We start from the raw sequence: 25,514 nt of genomic DNA, 5'->3' as shown, positions 1-25,514 counted from the left end.
CAAAGGAGTAAATAGCCCCAGCAAACTCAAATAATGGAAATCATGTCTTTAAAGTACAGTGTTCTCTCATTCAAAATGCAGTTGAATTGTGCTGAAAGGGCTACCTATAAATCCACTTTGGGGTCACAGCACGAACTCAGCAATGAATGGCTCATTCATTCATTTGTTCATTCATTCATTTTTTCATGCTAAAGACTATTTCTGGGCTGACCTCAACAGCCTATTTATTTTAGTGGAGAGTTTCAGGATTACTCAGTGGTTTGGACTACCCTTTGAAAGAAACCATTACATGTTGAAGTGTATTAATTCATTCTCCTTCCTCTCCAAGCCCAGTGTATATTTTTGTATCTACTATGTATATAGCATATAATCTGTAGTCTAGAAAGTAAAGATAGTTGGCATTGAAAAGTAGCGTGGCCTAGTGGACAGCACATGGGCCAGGGAGTTGAGGCACCTGGGTTCTAGTCACAGCTTCTGCTACTTGCCTGCCATGTGTGATCTTGGTCAAGTCACTTAACTTGTCTGTGCCTTAGTTTTCTTATCTGTAAAATGGCCATTAAATACCTGTTCTTTCCCCCTCCTTTAGACTGCCAGTGCCATGAGGGACAGGGATAGTGTCCAATCTGCATCTATAGTATCTCCCCCAGTACAGTGCTTGGCACCATAGAGAGCAATCAATCAATCTAGCTATCCAGTACAATAGAACAGAGTTGGTAGACATGTTCCCTGCCCACAGAGAGCTTACAGTCTAAGAGGGGGGAGGCAGACATTAAAATAAATCAAGGATATGTATGTTAGTGCTGTGGGTTGAGGGTGGGGTGAGTAAAGGGTACAGATCTAAGTGCAAGGTTGATGCAGAAGGGAGAGGGGTGGGAAATGTGCCTGCTAATTCTGTTGTACTCTCCAAGTGCTTAGTACAGTGCTCTGCACATAGTAAATATGCTAATATGTGCTGCTCAATAAATACCATTGATTGAGAAATGAGGGCTTAGTCTGGGAAGGCCTCTTAGAGGAGATGTGATTTTACTAAGGCTTTGAAGGTGGAGAGAGTGGTGCTCAGATTTGAGGGAGAGGGTGTTCCAGTCCAGAGGCAGGACTTGGGCAAGGGATTCATGGCGAGATAGAGCTCCTTGTGGGCAGGGAGTGGGTCTACGAACTCTGTTATATTGTACTCTCCCAAGAGTTTAGTATAGTGCTCTGCACATAGTAAGTGCTCAATAAATATGATTAATTGATAGAGAAGGTCAGGTATAATGAATAGGTTGGTGTTAGAGTAGTGAAATGAGCATGCTGGGTTGTAGTAGGAAATCAGCAAGGTAAGTTAGGAGGGGGCAAGGTGGTTGAGTGCTGTAAAGCCAAAGGTAAGGAGCTTCAGTTTGATGCACTTAACAAATATCATTATTATTATTGTTATTAATAGGTCCTCATGGCTTTTAACAGAGGAGCTTCAGATCTGCAGTGGGCCTGAGTGTAGATGGCTCATTGTTATAGCAGAGTTGTGCTAAAGTCTTAAAGTCTGAAGTAACTTGAATCTTTTGACTTGAAATATTCAGAAATTGAATATGCCAACCCATCAAAAGACAAGTCTGTTTAAAGCACTGTCCTCCCTTAGGGTTTGGGTGAACTGGTAGCTTTTCAGCATTTTCACCTTTTCTGCAAAGGGAAATGAGCATGGTAGAGGCAAGGATATATGCATCCCCTGGATTACTTGGGATGAAACAGATTGCTTGAGGGGTTGGAAATTACCCATGAACCTTGCCCATTTCTGGACGCTAAGTCAGTCACCAATTAGACTTCCCCTAATTCTCCCTTGGGTGGGGTGCAGGGGAACAGTCACATTGGCATAAGGGGCCATGGAATGTCTTTCTTACCCCCATTGGCCCTGCCCTGTATACCTTGCTGTCAAATGAACAGGGGTATTATAATAATAATAATTGTTATTATGGTATTTGTATTATGGCACTTACTACGTGCCAGGCACTGTACTAAGCACTGGGGTGGATACAAGCAAATTGGGTGGGACACAGTCCCTGTTTCATGTGGGGCTCACAGTCTCAATCCCCATTTTACAGATGAGGTAATTGAGGCCCAGAGAAGTGAAGTGACTTGCCCATGGTCACACAGAAGACAAGTAGTGGAGACGGGATTAGAACCCATGACCTTCTGACTCCCAGACTCATGTTCTATCCACTAAGCCATGCTGCTTCACTGCTTAAGGACCTGACCCAGGCAAAAAGACTCATGCTTCCAGAAATTCTGCCAGGGGTCCAGCAGCTGTTGCTATCCTCCCACCTCTTCTCCACTTCCTTCTGCATCGCCCTCACGCTTGGATTTGCACCCTTTTCTCACCCCTCCATCAGCCCCACAGCACTTATGTACTTAGCCATAATTTATTTATTTATGTGAATATTTATCTCTCCCTCTAGAACATAAGCTCACTGTGGGCAGGAAACATGCCTACCAACTCTGTTGTATTGCCCTCTTCCAAGTGCTTAGTACAGTGCTGGGCACTCAGTAGGTGCTCAATAAGTATGATTGATTGATTAGTACCTAATAGGCGCTCAATGGGGTGGTTGGTTGGCAGATGCACCAGGTAGTGGTTATTTGCTGGTACCAGGTCCCTCTCTAAGCTTTGTTAGGTCTCTGGGACTGCCAGGGAGGAAAGCAGCTCCCTGGAAGCACTTTGGGTTTCTGAAACTGGATTCTCCAGGAACAATGGGCAGGGTAATCCCTGTGAAACAAGAGTCTGTTTTAGAAATGAAGCATCTGAGTAATAGTGCTGTGGGAAAGGCATGGTTGTCACTTGCTGTTTCATTTTATACACGTGACACAGGACTGTTGCATCTACTGATGGGAATGACAAATTTGCCCAATTCTTTCCCAGTCCTGCAGAGTACTGGAAATCCATGTCAATTCTAAAGTTCCCAAAACACCCCTCTGACTCATCGCTATTGTGGCTGTTGAAGGTGATGTATTTTGGGTTTGAAATATCTGGCTAATTGAGACCCAACTCTAGGTCTGAATGATCATCATCAGTGGCAATGACATTTATTGAGCACTTACTTTGTGCAGAACACCATACTAAGCACTTAGGAGAGTACAGTACAACAGAGTGAGTTGGCAGAAACATTCCCTGCCCTCCATGAGCTTTCAGTCTACTAGCCAAGTTGCAAATGCAGCTAGATTTCTAGACCTGGGCTTTTTTCGCTGAATCAGACAATCCCCTTAATTAACTTCCAGCTTCAAAGGACTGATGTGATCAGGTTTCATCATCTCAATATTAACAATGAGAACAATGACTCTATCTTCACCTGGGGAGAAACTTGCGACACTGCTGTTATTCTGGGATGGAGTCAGAACAGTGAGTTCCCAATGTCCCCCACTCAGTATGTTCCGATCGCCAAAAAGAAGAGATTGTTTTGACTGAATTACAGCACAGATGGGCAGCGTGGTCTGAGTCTCTCCTTTGAAGAGACATGGGGACCCACAGGAAGATGTTAAGACCTGAGTAATGCACAGACCAATCAGGAAATGAATCAAAGATGAGAACTTCCCGTTTGGCTAAGAAAGGGAACCCAAAGGAGATGATGATTTGGTGGTCCACGTCCAGGGATCTAGATTCTTCCTTCTGCCTGTCTGACGCAGAAATCTGGGCCAGCCAAGACCAGGGTAATTAATCAGATTTAGAAAGAGATGGTACAGCAGTTAGGTTGAAGACAGAAAGAAAAAAGATGCCGTGAGTTTGACTGACAATTCTGCAGGGGAGGGACTAGGCTACTGTAAAATCACAATGTTATTCTTTGGTATCATGCAGAAGATGCTGAGCATCATGCTCTGCCTCTATGGAAGATGGTCCACTTAAGCACCTCTTCTAATGGGAGATTCCCAGGAACACAGATCCCCAGGAGTGGGCTGGTAAGCTGGTAGAGGTTTGGGACATGCTTATTAACTCCCCTGGGTTGTATGTACCCCAGGGTGAAATGGGAAGCTTTTCCTAGCCCCTGTGAAAACAGAGAATCAATCAATCATATTTATTGAGTGCTCACTGTGAGCAGAGCACTGTACTAAGCACACTGGGGAGTACAGTATAACAGAGTTGGTAGACATGTCCCCCGCCCACAAGGAGCTTCCAGTCTGGCAGGGGAGACAGACATTAAAATAAATTATGGATTCATACAGTAATGCTGTGGGGTGAATAAAGAGAAGCAGCATGGCCTAGTGGAAAGAGCATGAGCCTGTCGGAGTACCTGGGTTCTAATTCTAATTCCACTACTTGTCTGCGTGACTTTGGGCAAGTCCCTTAACTTCTCTGTGCCTCAGTTCCCTCATCTGTAAAATGGGGATGAAGACTGTGAGCCCTACGTGGGAAGGGGACTGTGTGCAACCAGATTAACTTGTGTCTACCCCAGCGCTAAGCACAGTTGTCTGACACACAGTAAATGCTTAACAAATACCATTGAAAAAAAAATAAAGGGTACAAATACAGTGCAAGGGTGATGCAGAAGGGAGAGGGAGTAGAGAAAATGAGGGCTTGGTTGGGGAAGGCCTCTTAGAGGAGGTGTGATTTTAAGAAGGCTTTGAAGGTGGGGAGAGTGGCAGTCTGTTGGATTTGAAGGGGGAAGGAGTTCCAGGGCAGAGGCAGGATGTGGGCGAGGAGTCGGCAGCAAGATATATGAGATTAAGGTACAGTGAATAGGTTGGCATTAGAGGAGTGAAGTTAGTGTGCAAGGTTGTAGAAGGAAATCAGCAAGGTAAGATAGGGAAAGGGCAAGGAGATTTGAATGTTTTAAAGCCAACGTTAAGGAATTTCTATTTGATGTGGAGATGGATGGGCAACCACTGGAGGTTTCTGGGGAATAGAGACGCGTGGACTGAATGTTTTTGTAGAAAAATGATCCAGGCAGCAGAGTGAAGTATAGATTGGAATGGGGAGAGACAGGAGGCAGGAAGGTCAGCGAGGAGAACGATGCAGTGGCAGTCTCTGGGTGTCTATATCACCCACTCCCTACATAATCATCCCTTGGATTTGTCTAGCTTTATCTTTTCCAAAGTACTTTCAGATCTGTTTTCACATCTGTTCCTCACAGGATCCACAGAATATAAGGAGAAGCAGGCATTGTCATCCCCAATTTACAGATGAGGAAACTGAGGTCTATTGTGCTTACGAGCTTGGCCATGGTCACACAGCCAGCCAATGGCAGAGGTGGAATCCAGCACTGTGTTCTGTCCACTAGACCCACAATGCCTCCCAACTGCTTAACTAAGCTACAGCCATCATGGTTGATTTCAGACTTAGAGAGGAAGCTCATGATGCAGGTTGGAGGAAGCAGTAGTATCACTAAGGAAACAATGGTAAGGTGCAGGCTGAAACCTTAAAGACACACATGAGTCAAGAAAGTTGTCGGCCTGCCCGGATGCATTATAAACAGCCCAGCTGCAACTTGGGCAAGCCAACAACTTTCTTGACTCTTGTGTGTCTTCAGGGTTTCAGCCTGGGTCTTGTATCTATCTCATTCATTCATTTATTTGATCGTATTTATTGAGTGCTTACTGTGTGCAAAGCACTGAACTAAGAGCTTGTGAGAGTACAATATAACAGTAAACAGACGTTCCCTGCCCACAACAAGGCAGTGCTTAGTTCAGTGTAGGGCACATAGTAAGCACTTACCAAATACCACAATCATTATTCTTATTAATGAAAATTTGGCACTTTTGATTTCAGCCTACCTCTCTGACCCCAGTTAGGACACTCAGTCAACTGCTCTGCCTCTGTTTGCACGTTATTACAATGGAAACACAAAGGAAGCTCTTTAAAAGGCCTTGACGTCCCAAGACAGTATCACAGAGAAGAGTAAGAAGCAGCAGCATGGCCTAGTGAAAAGGGCACAGACCTGGGAGTTAAAGAACCTGGGTTCTAATCCCAGCTCTGCCACTTGTCTGCTGGGTGACCTTGGGCAAGTCACTTTACTTCTCTGTGCATCAGTTACTTCATCTGGTAAATGGGGATTAAGACCATGCCCTATGTGGGCGGGGACTGTGTCCAACCTGACTATCTTGTATGTACCCCAGTGCTTAGTACAGAGCAGGGCACATAGTAAGAGTTTAAGTCCTAGAGAGATTGCACTAACTCTGTTCCATCCTAATGAACCAGTGAGATGGGGACACTGCTGTTCTAAATCCACAATCCAAGCGGCACTTAGCCTCAGAGGAGCCCCAGGCCCGAAGGTCATCATCAATGTTTATTATGGCCCTTCTGGTGGCAAGTGTTTGGAAATGTATGGTAAAACTGAGGACATAGTTCCTGCCCTTCATGAACTTACAAATGAACTGCAGAAAGCCAAGAACCAGAAAAAGAAAGCTGTGATGGGAACTTAATCTTCTTTAACCTAATCTAGGGGGAATCTAGAGCAGGGAAAGATTGTGGATTCATTTTTGCTCATTTATATCGGTACCAGAATGCTGTAGAATGGATGTCTAAGTGCAAAATGATTTTGTTCTATTATCAAAGTCTTTAGATGCTGAAAGTTAGAGCAACTCTGGTGACCGAGACTGTCCAAAGACATTTATTTCCTGAAAAGAAATTCAAGTTAGTCCTCTAGGGAGAGCAAACTGAAGTCCTAACCAAGCAGTTGGCAGCAGTGATCTCAACTCTGGGGTCAGACCACCCAGTGGTCTAGAGATCACAAGGCAAAGAGAAGAGGGTCGGGCCCATCTTGTGACCCGCAACAATTGCTCCTTCTGCTTTGCTTGTTTTTTCAGCAAGGACTCAAATCTAAGTAGGTTGGTCAACAGGTAGCCTAGAAACACTCTTAGCATAGGTGCCTTAATACAAATCAGGTGGTGGCAGGTAGAATAAAAGCCCCCCCGCCAGACCAAAAGTAGTGGATCTGGTAAGAAGTGGTGGTAGTAGTAGTGATAGCATTTATTAAGTACTGTGTACTAAATACTGGGAAAAAATATATTAGTGAGAATGAGACATGGTCCCTGGCCCCCAAGAGGCTCAATCAATCATATTTATCAAGCACTGTATTAAGACTTGGGAGAGTACAGCAGAATTGGTAGATATGTTCCCTGCCCACACCAAACTTACAGTCTAGAAGGGGAGTCAGACATTAATATAAATAATTTATATAGATAAGTGGCAGGGAGGGATGGCAATTGACGTAAGAACACAAAGACAACATAAAAGACAGGGACAATGGTAAGCACAAGAGTTTCAGGCGCATCATGGTTCAGACCAACAGCCTTAACTGTCCCAGCCCTGGCCATGGGCTTTCTGACTTCCTAAAAGTTGAGAAGGCCTCACCCTGTAGGAGTTTCCTTTTCCTTTCCTGGTTACAACAGGGGCCGACGGGATTCCCGGTGGCCTAGACGTGGGTAGCCCATCTCCCAAGTGGAAGGCCCCCAGTGGCAGCCCAGGGTTGGGAGACCGGTTGTGGACTCAGGCTGCAAAGTAGGTCAACTACATAGGTAACAAAAATGTCTCACAGAGATGTAGGCCCCAGAGGATTAAGCTGCAAGACAAGCCTGTCATGTTTTCTCCTTTATTGTCATTGAAGGGACAATGACCTTCACACCAGGGGGTGAAAGAGCAGGTAAAGAACCTTTGAGCTGAAGGGTCTAAGGTTTATTTCTGGTACTTTGCTTTACTGAGAGTTGAACTACTTCCTAACTTATCTAGAAAGGTCTTTGGGAGCTGGATGAATGAAGCGGGCCCTAGGTCAGAGGAACTTCCCTCTGGAAGGTATGAAGTCAGCAATCTTTACGATGCTGGGACTTCCTCAGAGAGCAGAGAATATCGATGGCTATCTTTAGCAGACAAAAACAGTAGTAAGTGGCATTGCCTGTCTGCCTTTCTTTCGGCTTCAAGGATGAAACGAAATAACACCATTAATTATCTTTGGATCTACTGTTTTACCCTGTATCAACCTAAGCAAAACACTCTGGTTACACACAGGGACTTGGTCTTACCCAACAGTAAATCAGAATCCCCAATAGTGAGAATTTATAAGGCCAGGTTACTGGAGGCACATTAATGGGTCTAGGATGAAAATCGATTGTTTCTTGGCCAAAGTCACCTAAGATTTCCTTATGAGTAAAAAGCCTAGATAGCTCTCATGCCTTGTTTCAGCAGTGTGTGTTCAAAGAGAGGGCCAGGACATACAATCTTTCAACTGGCCTGACTCAAGGAAGTCCATTTGCACAAGGTCTGCGGCTCTCTAGGCGTTTTGCATACACTGGGGACTAATGATGGCATTTATTAAGCGCTTACTATGTGCAAAGCACTGTTCTAAGCACTGGGGTGGCTACAAGATGATCAGGTTGTCCCACGGGGGGCTCACAGCCTTAATCCCCATTTTACAGATGAGGTAACTGAGGCCCAGAGAAGTTAAATGGCTTGCAAAGTCACACAGCAGACAAGTGGTGGAGCTGGGATTTGAACCCATGACCTCTGACTCCAAAGCCTGTGCTCTTTCCACTAAGCCACACTGCTTCTCTAGTGAATTTGAACAGGACAGGAATGACTAGAGTGGAGTAAATCAGTAAACCTCAGTATTAGGATTTTAGGATGGATTTTAGGCCCATAAACAAGAAACAATCCTAGCAGTTTTAAGGACAAATTCTTCAGAGGAATAGAGAGGAGTCCAGGATGCTTAGGGTTTGGGAATCTTTAATCCATGTTGGGCAGTGACTGCTTTACGGGTGTGTTAAAATAAGTTCAACACTTCTGGCAATTCTTGCTGTCGGACGCAAATCAATCAGTCACTTGCTGTGCACAGAGCACTGTACTAAGCAAAGGCCATACTACATTAGTGAAGAAAGGTAATCTAAACCAATCACAAATTGTTAAAAGCTGGAACAAACCCTCTAACCATCTTGGGCCTTTGTAGCTGTCATTTCTACTTTCTGTAGCAGAGCAAAACTGAGCCCCTCCCATAAGTTCACAAGACTGCCATTGCTGGGTAGTTTCACGAGGAACAGCTAAAAGTCAGGCTATAGCGTGAACCCAGGCAGTCATTCTGAGACTGAAAGGTTTGGCTGGTGAAAGTATCACTTAGAAAAACATTATCACTCCCAACTCAGAGGTCAGGTTAGATAGGACACCATGCTCCCCATTTCCACCCCAAGTACAATCTCTGCAGGTGGTGAAGTTGTCACTCACCTCACTTCAGTTTGTCTTCCCTAAACAGGGGGTTGTCAATTCAAGAACAAAGGCAGCAACCGGGTGAAATTCAATCCAACTTCCCTAAGCTACATAACTTTTCTAAATTATGTCGTGAGAAACATAAAAAATTTCCCATATGGAGATTGAGTATGAACACCAAAGAGTTGGGTTTGCACATAGTAGAAAGGGGGAAAAAGGAAGAAAAATGGAAAGTGAAGATTGGAAAATATATTAAAATGTATTAAAATATGGAACAGTCTCACAAGGTAAGAAGCAGAAAACACTAGTCTTTTAGATACAAGGTGAAATAAAATTGTTCCTGGACACTGATAGAGCAGTGGGTTAGATTGACTCCCTAACCCTCTCCTACGATGGATGCTAATTCCTTTATGAAGCAAGCATTTAGATGCATTTAGAAACACATATTCACTTAGTATAGGGCAGCATCTGGCTGGCCAGTAGGGGTAGAGGGCTAGTACATCATACCAGAGCCAAACACAGTTATCTTATTCATGGCTCAAAACTAAACATCCCTTAAAGGGCTTGGACCACCCACAAATGCTGAAGGTTTAGTCAGTCAATCATATTTGTTGAGCACTTACTGTGGGCAGAGCACTGTACTAAGCACCTGGGAGAGTACAATATAATGAAAGGGAGTCCCAGAGACACTGGCAAGAAATAACTCTTCAATCATAAATGTACTGTGATTTCCACATAATATGATCAGCGCTCCGGCCCAGAGAGACCAAGTAATAGCTTGCCACTGTCACCTGGAATGACAAACATTGGAGTCTTGGCAACAGCATGGCTGCCATGACAATGGGACTTGCGTGGTCCTGTGTGGCATGAGCATACAGGGTTAAGACAAGCAGCTGAATGGCTACAGGGGTGAAGGGAGTCACTCCCGTCTGCCCTGGTACCTGGTGAGAACTTCTTCCTCTCCTCTTTCTGTATCCTGGTCTCCTCTTCCTCTTTTCTTCCCTTCCCCTCCACCTCTTCGCCTCCCTTCCCCTCAAGGCCCCACCCCTTCACACCCCCAAGTTCATCCCCACGCTCAAAATGAAAATTTGGCACCACCGCATGCCTATGCACAATACATTTGCCCATTCCAACCAGCATTTACTCAGAGCAATTCACAGCGCACAGTGTGCTTTACATTTGACACATGATGGTTGAGTCATTAAAGAAACTTGGTTCCAGGGGTGAACCAGACTTAAGTATGTTGAGACAAACGCAATGAATTACAAAAACAACTTTTTAATTCTGATTGCCAAATTATTTAAGGCAGGTATAAAAAAAGAAAGCATTCAATATCCATTTTACATAAAATAAACTAGATTACAGCATAAAACAAGTAACCAGGCATTGGCATTAAAGTCTCTCTTCTAAAACTGGATAATTGTAAACATTAAAAAAAAGACTGCAGGACTATTCAAGTCATAGAACCATCACAGATGTCTTCTGGTACACAGGCTAGGGGACTTTTTTTTTGCCATTCAAGATTATTCCAAAAAGACATGTTATTATTCACAGATTCTTATTATTTCCCCATTCAAAATCTATACATTATGTACAACACAGTTTTTGTGGTACTGGCAACCCCATGCCTTCCAAAAGTATATTTTCCACAATACACAATTACAATGAACAGTGAATACAGTAACATCTTACACTGATGCATCTTAACAGGAGCCACCAAATAGACATCTAAATTGTACCAAAGTGTCATCATCACAGTTAGCCTCTCTGAGGGCTCTTGGGAAATATTGGAAAGGTATGCAAGGTTCAGGCACACTAATACATAACATTATTTACAGTTTCAAAGAAAATGGAAAGAAAGGAAACCGCCTTTTGTAGTTAACACTTATCAAACATGACAAATACACTTTTTTTTTCCTTTACTGTGTGGTTTGCAACTTGGCAGCAGACCCTGTGTGTGCGAGCCTGGTTACTGATACAAAAAGTAAAGAATATATATATATGTATATATATATGTATACGTATATATATAAAAACAGAAGTCTAATTACAGCAACATTTGTTACTCTGCGATAAAATCTGCAATTTACAAAAATGAAATGACTGGTTTTTGCCTGCCATTAAGGCATTTCAAATTAACACCATGGAACTGATGTCTGTAATAAAGCGCTTCCCCATGTGATCCAGTCACATGACAATGTATATTTCCAATCTTGTCACTCCCTGGAAAAGAAAATAAGAAATTCTTAGCATAATGTCGGTTTTCATTATTTATCTCTGAAATTTGAAAACTCGGAGAGTGAGAGTGCCATTTTACGATATCAATTCCATGAATGATTCCGGAGTCAATCATACTTAAAAAGGTGGATGACAAGAGGCCTCTGTAAAATCCAATTATTTGATTTTTTTCTTTAACCCGCAGCTGGCACAAGAATGAATTTACTAAATTTCACATGGTATTATCAAAGAAATCCTTTGGATTCACTGACTGGACTTTAAGCCCAGTTTTAGAGAAAAACCAGTCACCCTGAGCTGCTGTGTCAAAGCGTCAAAAGAATCTAGGAGAGCCTCCATGGACAAGAAGGACTGCTCTTGCTTGCTAGTGTGCTGTATTTCACTTAAAGGATCAGGTTCCAAGATAAGGAGTTGGATAAGAAAGAAGAATTCGCAATCAGCCAAACAAAGAAGAAACACACTCTAAAAACTGTGACTTACTGGTGGAGAGTGTAGAATTTGCTTCTCAATGAAGCTGTACCTCTCATTCTCTCTCTCACTCTCTCTCCCTCTCTCATTCACACTTTGCAAGATATTTACCTTCTTTGTGCAGGAAACATACCAGTTGCAGATGCCTGAGCAGCCACCTGCTGAGTGGCGACGAGGGCAGCAGAGGTCAGCCCTAATGGAAACAGAAAGAGAAGGATGTGCATGTGCTCTTGAATTCAGAGCATTAGGAAGATGACAGTCTCCAGACGCTTTCATTACTGAAGATCCACAGTCTCAGTAGCAGCAGTTTGCCTTTCCCAAACCTAAGCAGCAAACACTTCGTGCTGCCAGAACAAGTCTGGACTAGCTGCCTGGGCCAATATGCCCTCAATGAAGCCACCGAGTTCCCAGAAAGACATTCGCTACAGGAGAATATGCCATCATCCCGAACTGCACTCTTCCTATCCAAATCCCTGAACAGGGTGTGCAGCGGCTAACAACAGGAACCATGCAAGTCACCCTGAATTACTGAAATGGCATGCTCTCTGATCAGAGTACAGTGCTCCTGGAATAACCTTGATCACTTTAACTGTTTTTTTCCTGTGAATGAGCATAATGTCCCCCATAAGGCACATGGAATCATGGAATAAAATTTAGAAATATTCACGTCTTTTATCCAGGATGACATTGGTGTGGCCCTGAGTGAACATAATGAATTAATGTCATTTTATCTATAAGTGGTATTAGCTGATATTACTGCCTGGGATGGATTTTTTTAAAATTTCTCTAGAAAACAGCATAAGTGAAAAGATAAAAATGGATTTAGGCCTATGGGAGATAAATACATGTTTGAGTTTGTGTCTCCCATTTGGGCCCAAATCTTTCAGCCAACAGATGCTTTATTCACTGTTATCTTAATATCTAAGCTTTAGAATCACCACATATCAAGTGCTTAGTACAGAGCCCTGCACACAGTAAGCGCTCAATAAATGACTGATTGATATCAGCCTGGAGACTGGCTAACAGACATCAGCTTCCTCACTGGCCTCTGCCTCCACTCTCTCCCCACTCCAAACAAGTGTTACTTGGCCTGCACCTCTTCACTTCTCCACATGAACCCAAAACTCCTCAACTTGGCTTCAAAGCCCTCAACCACCTCTCCCCATTTTACACATCAGCTCTCTTCACCAGTTATTACTCAGATTGTTCTCTTCAATCCTCTCTAGCTCATCAAAGTTAAAACTCCACCTTGCTTTTGCTTCTCCTCTCTTCAGTGCCTCACCCATGCATTCCCCCTGGCTGGGAACTCCCTCTCCAAATCTGACAGACATCCGCACTCCCCACATTCAATGTCCATCTAAAATCCCACCTTGATGATAATAAGCCTTCTCTGTGCTTTCCAAGTGCTTAGTACAGTGCTTTGTACACAGTAAGCACTCAATAAATACAGCTGAATGAATGAATGATTAGTTCCCAGTCCCCCAAACCCACCAGAAGTCTCCAACATTTACACACTTATTTACACCCACTCTGAGCTTGTTTGTAAATTTATTATTCAATTGTACATCCAATTTTTTTACTTTGATTCTCTCTTTGTAAACATTTTCATGTCTGTCTCCCCCATTATAGTTTAAGTTCCTTGTGGGTAGGGAACATGTCATTTCTCTGTTTTGTACCTGGCAAGTGCTTAGTACAGTGCACTGCACCCAGTGGGCACTCAATATTAGTACTACTGCTACTTCTAGGTTCTTTGCTGATAGAAGTAGGAATAGGGAAAGGAATACAGAATGGGGTCTCACTTCCACTGTGGAGGTTCCAAAGAATAATCAGTTGGGTTCTAGCCTCAAATATTCAAATGCAAAGGCAGCCAGGGTCAAATTTTATTTTAACCAAGTACTAAGATAAATAACTACTCCAGAGACATGGGTCTATAGATAAGATAAGCCTGTGGATAAGCCTGTTCCAACAACTCTACTGATTTGTTTGGTCCAAACCATTTACCCCTCCTCCACATTGTTTGAACTGAATTCAAGAGATGATGGAGAGAGAAGGCAAGACTATTTGTGGCCCTCTGAGGGGAGCAGTAAGCCCCTCCCTCAAAGGCAGAAGAGCAACCAGATTTGAAACCAACTTCTGGCATGTTTCGTGAGTTGTGTCAAGAAACTAGGTTCATTCTTTTCCAAAACTTTTTTTCTGCTGCATATAGGTAGCCAAACTGTTGTGTAGCGCTGAAACTGGGAGACTGAAAGCAAGGAGGGCAGAGGTAGTGTATTAAGGACCCGGTAGAACAAATCCCAGACAATGCTTCATCTCAGCTGAAAACTGGGAGTCGACTGCTGAGGAGAGATTGGCAGGGCATACTGCTACCAAGAAAGGGGCAGCTCTTTTTGAGCAAAAGCTTTGTGAGGAATGGGAGAAAGGAGGGAAAAGATAAAACAGCACCAGGAGCCACAAACATTTAACATGACAACACAACAAGGGACTTTTCGTGTCCCCAATGTGGCCTTTTCAGCCACAAACACACTCAAATAAAGGAGTGGTGTCTTCAAATAAAAAGGACAACCCTCTCTCTCTCTCTCTCCACTATATATATATATATATATATATACACACACACACACACACACACTATACAGTATATATATATATATACATATATACTATATATAGTATATAAATGTATACTATATATAGTATATATAGAGAGAGATTTGTACTTCCCAAGCACTTAGTACAGTGCTCTGCACACAGTAAGCGCTCAATAAATATAGTGGAATGAATGAATAGCCAGTATCTACAAGTGGGTCTATAATGTCCAGAGTCAATCTTGTGCTCTTGAAAAGGCTTCATTTGTCCACAGTGGCTTGACTCTGTCACAGGATTCTTGTTGTTTGCTTTTTCTTTCTAAGGGCCCAGGCTAGCAGAAGGCTGCTATTAAAATGTCCCTTAGACCAAGGGCCACTTACTGGGATGGCAGATTTGAGGATAATAAACAGCTGGCAATAGTCAATGGCCTTTTTCTGGTTAAAAACTGCATTTTAAGTCCATGGAGAATCTAATTATAGAGCATTTCAAAGTTGTGCCCCTGGAAGGTGAGGATCCCTCCCTAATCCTTCCCTGAACTCTGGGCTCCCAATATACAGAGCCTTTATGAAGTGGTCCCAAGAGAATACCACAGAGGAACTGACCTTGAAAGGGGTCGTATTGGCCCGGGATTAGTGGGTAGCCCATTCCAACGTGGGTGTGGTGGTGCGTGTGGAGGTGCCTTTGGCTGAAGGGGGAGTGTCGATCTCGCTCCCGCTCTGCTTCCCGCTCACGATCAACTGCAGCCTTTTCGACAGGCTACAAGGGAAGGGGGAAACCAGTTACAGCATTTCCAAGAAAACACGCTAGCCAAGCCAACAGCTGTGGATGTCACACCTTTTTCAGTTCTCTTTTCCCCGCGCACAGTTCTGTACCTGATAAGAAGATATACACAGAAAAAGAATATGTTGCCGATTTGTACTTCCCAAGTGCTTAGTACAGTGCTCTGCACACAGTAAGCGCTCAATAAATACAACTGAATGAATGAATGAATAAGTTTGGGGAGGAGGGGCATTGGCAACTGAAGAGGTAATGAAAATGGAAAAAATATCTTTTGTGGGGTCTTTCCTTTTCATCCTGGTACTTGTCTTTTTGATACCGATTCTCAGTTTGAACAGGATAATGTATGCGGCCAACAAACTATATTAATCTGAACTCCCACTGTGCTCCCGGACTATGCAGCAAAAACCCCTAGGTTACTGGCTTGGGTTTTTCTTTTAATGGTATTTGTTAATCGCTCACTACGCACTAGGCATTGTACTAAACGCTGGGGTAGGAACAAGATAATGTGGTTGGACACAGTCCATGTCCTATACAGGGCTCACAGTATTAATCCCCATTTTACAGAAGAGATCACCGAGGCACAGAGAAGTGAAATGACTTGCCCAAGGTCACACAGCAGACAAATGGATCTGGGATATTCTAGGCTGCAAAGCTCACTGGGATGATCCAGGCCAGATGGACTTGGGTTCTAAGTATGCGAACGTCAGTGGAGGGCTGGGACAGTTCTGGAAAAACCTCACACCATCCCAACCCAGATCTCTCAAGTGTCTCAGAAGGCCTGAGCTGCCATACAGCTGAATGACTAGGGGAACATAACAAAAATGCCCAACAGTTCAAAACAGGCATGGATTGATTTTAGTTTAAATATCAGCCAAACCTCAGAATGATAAACACAGCAAACTAAGTAGCTGGAATGTTTGCTCAAGACATGATCAATACACTAAAAAGGCCTGGGAAATGTTGGGAATTTTCCTCATCCTCATAGGCTGGTATTTAACAGTACATAATGGGATCTTCTGGACTTCTGCCTGGAAGAGCTTTCCATAGAGGACATACAGAATAGAAAGCAGTGTTTAAAAAGATCCTTTAGGATGAAGCTTTTGGTTCACATTCCTTTTTTCCCCTCAATAAAAATGGTGTTGATTTATTTGAAATTAGAAGGACATAATACACCCTGTTACGGAAATGGATGGATACTTCTACATTTAGGATAGGAAACTCTAAGATGACTCTCTCGGAAGGGTGCCTCAAAAACTAGGAGCAGGGAACCTAGTCTTCCCATTTGCTCCTGGACGGTGGGGGGTGGGTGGGTGGGGGGGTGTGTGGGTGTGTGTGTGTGTGTGTGTGTGTGTGTGTGTGTGTGTACACGTACGTACATACATACATAACTCTTCTCTGCACCATCAAATTCTGATGCATGAATTTACATTTCCATACTACAATAAAGCCTGTTCATGAGCTTATTTCAAGCCAGGAAGAATGCTTGTTTTGGACAACTCTTTTTTTTATGCATCAGGATAAAAAGAGCATCTTGAATTCACAGCTGGACTCCAAAACCATTCACGTTTTCCCTCTCGTCCCCAACTTTCCCCAAAACAGCATTCTCAAATAACAACGCAAGGAGTCTTACAGCGGGGGACTTGCTGCGGTACTGGTTGGCATGCTGCTGGAGCAAATCTAGTGCTTTAGATTCAGTGGTCGTTTTCGCGGGGATGCTAGGACTGGTATTGACTTTTTCCGCCTCTTCTCTCCCTGACATCTTCCCATAAACAGGATAATGAAATCCTGGGGAGAGATAGGCCCCTGCAGATAAACAACGAATGCCACATCAAGTTACTGGCTGCTTTAAACACACACACATGCATGCAATCGTGCACATGTGTGCACACACACAGACACACATACTCTCCTTGAATTACAAGAATTCAGCATGGGAAGAAGAGCTTTAGATCAGGGTGGCATTAAAAATGGGCCACTTGGTCATTAAGCTGAGTCTCAGCTCTCTGATTGTTTTTCCAGTTAATTCACCGTGATGAATGAAGGTTATAAACAGAGCTGAGCTTACAGACATTTCATACATTGATGTGTCATCTTAAGTGAAAGGAATCGTAACTATAATGGTCCTGACAGTAAGTGCTTAGAAATTTTTATAGGCAATAACGGATCTGTCAGTCTAATGGCAACAGCAGACTGTCAGGGCTTGGGGAAACCATAGCCGGGAACTCTGACAGTTCATAAAAAGAATATCAGTTTCATCTATGGAACTTTACACAGAGTAAGAACAAGAAAAACAAATGTCAACTATAAGGCTCTGAATTTCACCTAACTTCTAAATAACAAGTGGGGAAATCTTTCCTGACATGAATGCAACACGTACCAGGGTAGCTGTGCATCAGGACAGGAGAAACAGCCCGGTAGGCCGGATGACTGGGATCGTACATCTGAGGATACGGATAAGCGTGCAAGTACTGGATGTATGACTGATGCTGACTCATCGGGGATGAAACAGCCACCCTGGCTCCCCGGGAATCCTTCCAATTTACAGGAGTCTTCCGATCATCATTTTTGATCTTGCTCTCCTCCACTGATTGGGAATCGGGGCGCTTGACTTCTTTGGGTTCCTCTTTGATGCTCATTAAAGACACCGGAAGGCTGGACAGGGCACTCTCCTTGGTAGGGGTTTTCCTGGGGCTGTCTTCTTTTAGCTTTTTCTCACGATCAAGTTCCTCTGACTTTTGCTGATCCAGATACTTGGGCTGGTAGACATAATGGTGCCATGTCCTCGAATCTGGATCCTGCTGACAGGGGGAAAATACATTTGTTTCTAAATTCAATGAAATCCTCCAAATTCCTCCTAACACATTCATTTCACAGCCACGTCATGGCAAACACAGCCCAAATGGCCAAAGTTGGCATAAAAGGTTTTAAAAAGGCAGTGCCTTTCTGCTGTATCTTCTGCATCATCCTACCATAATGATAATTTCATTAAAGTATGCAGAGGAATGGCATTTTCTTATGTGGTGATATCTTCAACGAGATAAGCTTTTAAATGAGTACGACTGACTTTGCTCCCCAAGAAGTTACCGACTTGCTTCAAAATTAAACATTCACATTATTTGCCGTTGTGCAGACACACAACTACTACATTTGGAGTAAAATGACTTAAGAATTTCTAAATGATCTCTTTGGAGACAAGAGCTGACAATTACATTTCTTTTTCTGAAAGCCAATTATGCCTCCTAATATTCTGTACATCTTTCAAAAACATGAAAAGATGGTTTTGCTTTTTAGAAAACACACACACACACACACACACACACACACACACACACACACTCTCTCTCTCTCTCTCTCACTCACTCACTTTCTCCCTCCCTGTCTTGTCCTCCCCTTAGTTGGGGATAAAGACCAAAATTTCATGTCTCAGGTCCAAATTAACCCTGCTAATGACCAGATAGCAGGCAGGAATACATGTGCCCTCAGAAATGCTCGGAAACCCCTTTGTACATTGTCTGATAAATCCAGCCTTGCATCCCAATTATAACTCAAATTGGGTGTGATCGGGCAGGCAATGGGGCCTGGAGCACTTTAAGAACCCCACAAATATGACCCGATGTCTAACAGACAACACATTAGACCTTTCCATTTTCCTGAAATAAGCTGCCACGTGGGAACTTAGTTTCCTATCCTTAGAAAATGTTAAGTGGAATTTCAAAGGAAAATACATTTTTTCATTCTATTTTTAGCAAAATATTACAGGCTGAATAAAAGGATTGGAATTTTGCTCCTTGGACACAATCACATTGGAGGAAAAAATCAAATAATGACTACTGGATTTCTTGAAAACAATTTCGAGTAGACTTTAGGGCAGAAATAGGACACTTTAAGCAATTGGAGGACCAAGGATACAATCAGTCCAAGCCCAGAAAAGAAAAACGCTCTCTTTACATCTAGAACCGGCCTCTTACTTGTTTAAATCTGGTAGTGGGGTCTACACCCGTCTGCTTCATGGAATCCATGACAGATTTCATTTCTACGGCCTCCTTAATGAGCTGATGGTTTTCCATTTGCTTAGCTTTGAAACTGTCGGCCTGAAGTTGCTGCTGGTGACTGGACATGATCTGCAATTTGCTTGTCTCCTCACTCTTGTTCGGCATCGAAGCCCCTACTTTAGTGTTACTTTTGTTTGGCTCTGGAGTAGAAGGCGGCTTTGAGATGGTGGCTGATGGGATGTTTTTCTGTTTATTATCCTCTTTGCTCAGCTCTTTCAAGGGGAGTTCACTCTTTCTTTCACCTTCTCTCCCAGTGTGAGCCATTTTCTGTTCAGCCAGCCTCTGATCCTCATAATATTTCTCATATTGCTGCCTATAAGCAGGGTTTGAAGCCATTAAGGACTTTTGATCCATGTAGAGCCCGTAGGCATACTGTCCATAATAAAGTGACTGAGTGAGTGCAGGATGTCTTTGAGTGATTACTGACTGGTGCTGGGGCTGTAAATTGGCAGAATTGTTTTCAGTCTTCTTGGAATCGGATGGCTCTGCCTTGTCTTTCTTTTCAGCTTCTTCCTCGGATTCCTTTTTGATCTTCATTCCCTGTGCAGCGTTACAGTTCCCAGCTGCAGGGGTGCTGACCTGTCCGGAGTGCATGTAACTTGGAGAATAATAAGGATCGTAGCCATGGTAATAGGGAGAATGGGGCTCCTTTCCCTGGGATGATTGTGCTGAGGTTGACGAATTCCCCTTCACCACACTGTCCTTGCTGGCAATAATATCTGAAGGAGAACTGGCCTTTGACCTCATGCCCTCTGACCGACTGTCGGAACCCCCATCGTCAGCAGCATCAGATATGTCAGAATACGCTGGACTGTTCGTTTTAGCGGCCGAACCCTCAGCGCCATTTTGGGTCAACACATGCAACGGGGCCATCGGAGACTGTCCATTCACCAGAGGGCTGCTCTCCATCCGCGAAGCACTCCCTATCGAAGGACTGGGGGCATTGTCTGTGAATGTATACACCTTGTCGGCTTCGGCTTTAATACTTGCCATCCTGCTCTCCTGAGACTCAGAGAGCCCATTAGCCAGCGCTTCCGTCTTGTTGAGATGATCCTTTAAAAAATGTCCAGCTAACTCCTTCACAGGCCCTTTTGAGTCCTCTATCTTTCCCAGCTTGGTGTCCATTTTGGGACTTCCTGTCTCCTTACTTTCTTTGTCTTTTAGCTTTCTCTTCTCCTTTTTCTTTTTGTCTTTGAGTGACGTGAGAGCTGGGTTTACAGTACTTGGCTCTCCCATAATGGTGGGCTTTGGTTGAATAGGCTTTAATGGAGGGCTCTTTGGTGTGGCCTGAACAACAGTTGTTGTGAGGGAGGGCAGCCCAGGGATGGTCCCTGCGGTGGTGCCGGTGAAGGCTGCAGTAGGAATAGCGATTAAGTGGGGAGGGGTTGGGGCGGGGGCCGGGGCTATGGGCCTGGCAGGTTTAAGTTTGGAAAGGTTTCGGTCCACCTTGCAATTGCTGCCCTTTTTGCCCTTGTCTTTCTCGGCCAAACCTTTCTTATCAATCAATCCTTCTGCTTCCAGTTTTGGCATTTCGGCCATCAGGTTGCCATCAACCCCAGAGCAACTGTCCAGTGGGGCGGCCATGTTGGCAATCACTGGGAGGCTGCTCAGCTCATGGTGAAGGCCCTTCTTCTTGCCCGAGTTCTTGCCCGCTTTGGAACCGATCACTGAGCCGGGGCAGTTGCTAGTCTGCTCCCTTTTACCCTTGGGTGTTCCAGGGGGGTTGCCGGGGCTTGGGGATGGGGGGGCTTTCAGCTGATCAAATGTCGATAAGCTTGTGCTTGGCTCGTTGCATTCAATTGCCACGTTACTTAAGGCTTCCTCGCAGTCAGAAATCTTTTCCTCACTGTCTGGCTCAAACTCCAGCTTGTTCTCTGGGTCCAAGTGTGCGTGGGCCTGGTGGTACCTCAGCCCATTAATGTGCTTGTACTTTTTGTTGCAGTTTGGGTGAGGACAATCGATCAGCACCGGTGAAGAGCAGCCTTGGTCCAAGAAAGTAGTCTCGGGTTTCCCCTGGGGGGTGGTCGGAGTGCTTCGCGAGTTAGTACGCACACGCTTTCCCGACTTAGTGTCCTCGGAACTGGAGTTTAAATCCAGCTCAGCCGGAGGCTTGTTTTTCCTTTTGTTGGCTGCTGAAGGGCTGGCCTTGACCTCCTCTCCGGCACAATTAGGGGGGGTCCTGCGCCCACTAGCGTTCAGGCTGCCCCGTCGCCCTTTCCCATTGGCTGCACCACGGTTCTTGCTCTGCAGGCCCCTGGATTCGGCAAAGCCAGCATCGTTGCCGGGGGTGACCGCGGCAGACCTGGCCCGCTTGCCTCGGCCTCGGCCTCCTCGCATCTCCAGGTCGCTTGTTGGTGACTCACAGAACCTAGGGAAGTGAGCAACAGAGTTAGCAAAAGCAACAGGCGCCACAGGGTGTAGTCGCTCCTAAACCACAGTCAGCGCTTCCTGATGTGGCAGTCACCACCAGACTCTCCCAAGGGAATAGAAATTTGCCAGGCTCAATGGAGCCGGCCACAGAGACTTGCATTCGTCTCTGGGAAATGAAAGGAAACCAAAGAATTCCATTTCAATTTCCATGGGGGGGGGGGGGGGGGGGGGGGAGGGAGGGAGAAGCCCAAGATACCCATGTGAACCAGGTGGGTTGGAAGGATGAGGTAAGAGAGAGGAATGAGGCCAAGGATGGCACCATCTGAATTTTTCAAGGAGAAAAATAATTTCTCAGCTCTCTTTTGCCTGGTTTCAATTATGTACAGCCTTTCGTTCATGATTAATCTCTATATACTTTCATTACAGCAAGAGAGGAAAATAGACAATGAAAGAAACAGACTCTAAAACAACTGCCTACCTTGGAGGGGCCCAATCATGCTTTGTGCAATCCAGCAGTGTCCCAACATAAGTCTTATTCCGCCATGTGACATTTACCACTAAGACACCTGCAGGTGGGAGAGAAAGGAAGTATCACAGCACAACTCCAAATTTAAAAAAAAAACAACATTATGAACGTAGCTCAATTCTCATTTGCTTTCAAAAGCTGTGGTTTGTACTCTTCCTCTTTTCTGGTTTCAGTGACCTCAAGTTAAAACCCACAGGAAATTGTCTGTGTGTGCGTGTGTGTGTGTGTGTGTGTGCACACGTGTGCGCATGTGTGTGGAACAGAGAAAGAGAGAGAATGTGTGTGAGTGTAATCAAGATTCTGCTGACAGAAGGAAATGGTTTTTGCCATGTCCTGCTGTAAAGCAGCAACACTCACCTCTTAATTTTTCTATTATTACACGTAATTGCTTTCGTTTGGCAGGCAGCCAGCATAAACTGAGTGCCAGTTACCAGTGCTTAAATCAGGAGGTGAATGAAAGGAATCTATTTTGTTTCCAATACAATAAAATAGTGGTAACATTTATATATAAAAAAGTAAATGTCTGAAGACTGATATGTGGTGGATATGAGAACTTAAGCATTAGACATGTTCTCTATAACTGAAGCTCCTTTCCCTAGTCTTAAATTTAACAGGACCTCCTGAGGAGAATAATTAGCTGTGGGGTACTGTCTATTTTACTATCTTTTTCAGGGATTAGTTCAGTTTCAGATGAAAATTTCCTCAAATAGCCTTCCTTAATGGACAAAATATGCACAGTGGATAAACTCTAGGGCTTTTATTAAATCCCCCAATCAAACTGTATCAGGTATTTGTCATAGAGGATCCTGAAATGAAAAACCAACAAAAATAAAACCAACACACACAAACACAATGAAAAACAGTTTTGTTTTGCATTTTTCCCCCTGCAAAACCTCTCCAGTCCCCAAACAGTGCTTTTCGGATAGGTGTTTGTAAATGAATCTGTTGCTTAGTGAACATGACCTCATTTTTGGTTCCCTAAAGTTCACAGAAATAAATTGTCACTGATACAGTTTTGGTTTCTTTTTAAGATAACAAACATATGTATGTACGTATATGCATTCCCCTCTCTTTCCCATCAAGACTCATTCCTGGAGACAGTTGGTAAACCCTTATTTTTCTCACAGATGATTGCTTAAGAAGCACAACTATTTTGGTCTCCTCGTTTGGTCCTCTATAGCAGCCCCCACCATCTTCCCTATTTCCAGTCAACCTGCTTCCTTGTGGTACCGGTGTCATTTCTAATCTTACTGGAGAAATTCTCCTCCTCTGCAGCACCAAGGCAAAGTAAACCTGCAACCTGCAGCTCACTGCCTTGGGGCCCTTTTAACAGCAGGAAGACATTTGAAGTGCTATTAGCTCAAATATGGTGGAAGGACAGATTTCCTTGAAAAAAATGCTCCAAAGCAGATTTGAAAATTGTTCCCCATATGGTTTCACACTGCTGTTCCTTAGGTGACAGTTGAATTCCATGAGGCATTTAGCAGACAAAAGGCATTCAAAAAGAAAATTCAAAATAAACCATTCCACAGTTAAGACAACTGGATTCCCCGACGGAAATTAAAGGTTAATATAAAAAGATTCCTATTTAAGATGAAAATCAATAAAAATTAAGTGGGGTTAGAATTCACCCAAATGTCATACCAACTCACCGGGGAAGCTGTTTTTATCAATTCAACAACAACACTCTTCTGAAAAACCAAAAAATAAAAACTAAAAAAGGGGGCAGGGAGAAAAGAGAAGGAAAGTGATCTGGTTTTCTCATCATCTGCTCTCTAGGGCACCCTGTGTGGTGTCAAAGACCTTTCCAGCTGCTTAAAATGCTCCAGCATGTCAGCTTTATTTTACAGTCCTGGAATCTATCTGTCTTGCCAGAAGGTTACTGCATTTCGCTTCAGATGCAAGAGACTGCATAAGTGTGTTCCAGAGTCCCCGATGTAACACAAATGTATAATTAAAACTGCTTGAAAGGAAACATGAAAGAAACAACAAACCTTCCCTTCTCAGAGTAATAAAATTAAAAACAGGAAAAGTCTGTGCAGACACTTAACATTTGTCTGCAGTGAAAGGCTTTTGTATTGCTTTTCCCTGAGGGTTTCACATTTCTAGCCAGGGCCGGCTCTGGATTGGCGAGGAGCGGATGGGCAGCCGGGCCTTTGATTGGCCGCGTGAAGCTGGGCCGGGCAGGGCTGGGCACTGCGGCACAGACCCCCGCGCAGCCAGCACCCAAGCTATAACACACGTTGTGGGGAGGAGATGACGCAGCGCCCTCAGGGAGGTGGGGGGCAAAACGATGGAGACCGATGGAGTCCGGCTGGAAATCGTTTTATCGGGCAGGAATAATCCCAACAATGAGAGAGGGCTGTCAGATGCTCCCCGGCTCTGTAAATCAAACACTGGTTTGTTTGCACTAACAAAGCTTGTCAGTGTGATGAAAGGTTACTGTCTGCTCAACTGGGCTGTGTTTACACACAAAGAGCCATGTCTTGGACTGCTTGAGAGAACAGCTAACTCAGGCCGACCCGGAAGAGCCAAACTTACGGGGAGAAACAGAGAAAGCGGTCATGGTCTCCGTGTCCAGTCTGAGGTCGGGTGAGCCCCAGGGACAAGCAGACATCATCACCGTCATCATCATCACCACAATGCTAACGCTATTTGTGAAGTAATTACAATCAATTCATCCATCAATGGCATTTACTAAGTGCTGTACTAAGCGCTTGGGAGAGTACAAAATAACAGTTGGTAGACACGTTCCCTGCCCACCATGAGCTTACAGTCTAGACGGCTTGGAAGAGTATATACAACAGAGCTGCAGACACGTTCCCTATGCTCCAAACATTGCAGTAGATACATTCGATGCAACTCAGGCCGTCCCACATGGAGCTCACGGCCTGGGGGTTGGGGGTTGGTGGTTGGAAGGGGACAGATATTGAGTCCCCATTTTACAGAGGAGGAAACAGAGACACAGAAAAGTAAAGGGTGCCACATCAGGCAAGTGGTGGAGCTGGGATTAGAACCCAGGTTCCCCAACTCCCAGTCCTGCACTCCTTCCAGTAGACTTGTTTCTTGTTTCTCAAGAATCACCACAATAGTGGACTGGCTTCAATGAGGAAATAAGTCAGCTAAGAGATATTTCCCAAGAAGCCTTTTCTATTTAAAATGGTCAAAACAAGTCTTCTTGCATCAGGGCTTTTTTTTTTTTGAGTACTAGAAGTTAAATGGCCAGTAGTGATGTATAATTAGAACTCTCAATGGGCTGACAATACATACATGCTGATGATTCAGAATGCTGATTGGTGCATAACTTGGCTTCACAGACTCCATCCTCTCCTGTTTCTCCTCTTATCTCTCT

General features: G+C 44.1%; 1 protein-coding gene across 7 annotated transcripts in view; it reads right to left on the bottom strand.

Moving 5' to 3' along the window:
• Positions 1 to 25,514, bottom strand: part of ZNF608 (zinc finger protein 608) — a 132,992-nt gene that overhangs the window by 16,085 nt on the left and 91,393 nt on the right. For 4 of the 7 annotated variants that reach the window (XM_038769874.1, XM_038769875.1, XM_038769876.1 and 1 more), the window contains exons 4-9: positions 22,115 to 22,202; positions 19,183 to 21,634; positions 17,592 to 18,012; positions 16,845 to 17,017; positions 15,037 to 15,190; positions 11,960 to 12,041 (exon numbers count right to left, since the gene is read on the bottom strand). In XM_038769874.1, the coding sequence (XP_038625802.1) occupies positions 11,960 to 12,041; positions 15,037 to 15,190; positions 16,845 to 17,017; positions 17,592 to 18,012; positions 19,183 to 21,634; positions 22,115 to 22,202 (3,370 nt within the window). Of the gene's footprint in view, positions 1 to 10,407; positions 11,369 to 11,955; positions 12,042 to 15,036; positions 15,191 to 16,844; positions 17,018 to 17,591; positions 18,013 to 19,182; positions 21,635 to 22,114; positions 22,203 to 25,514 lie in introns of those variants that run through there. The other 3 variants (XM_038769878.1, XM_038769877.1, XM_038769879.1) reach the window with 3 other exon arrangements.

The sequence above is a fragment of the Tachyglossus aculeatus genome, chromosome X4 (assembly GCF_015852505.1).
Source record: "Tachyglossus aculeatus isolate mTacAcu1 chromosome X4, mTacAcu1.pri, whole genome shotgun sequence".
Classification (NCBI taxonomy): Eukaryota; Metazoa; Chordata; class Mammalia; order Monotremata; family Tachyglossidae; genus Tachyglossus; species Tachyglossus aculeatus.
This window is presented reverse-complemented; position numbering and strand designations above follow the sequence as displayed.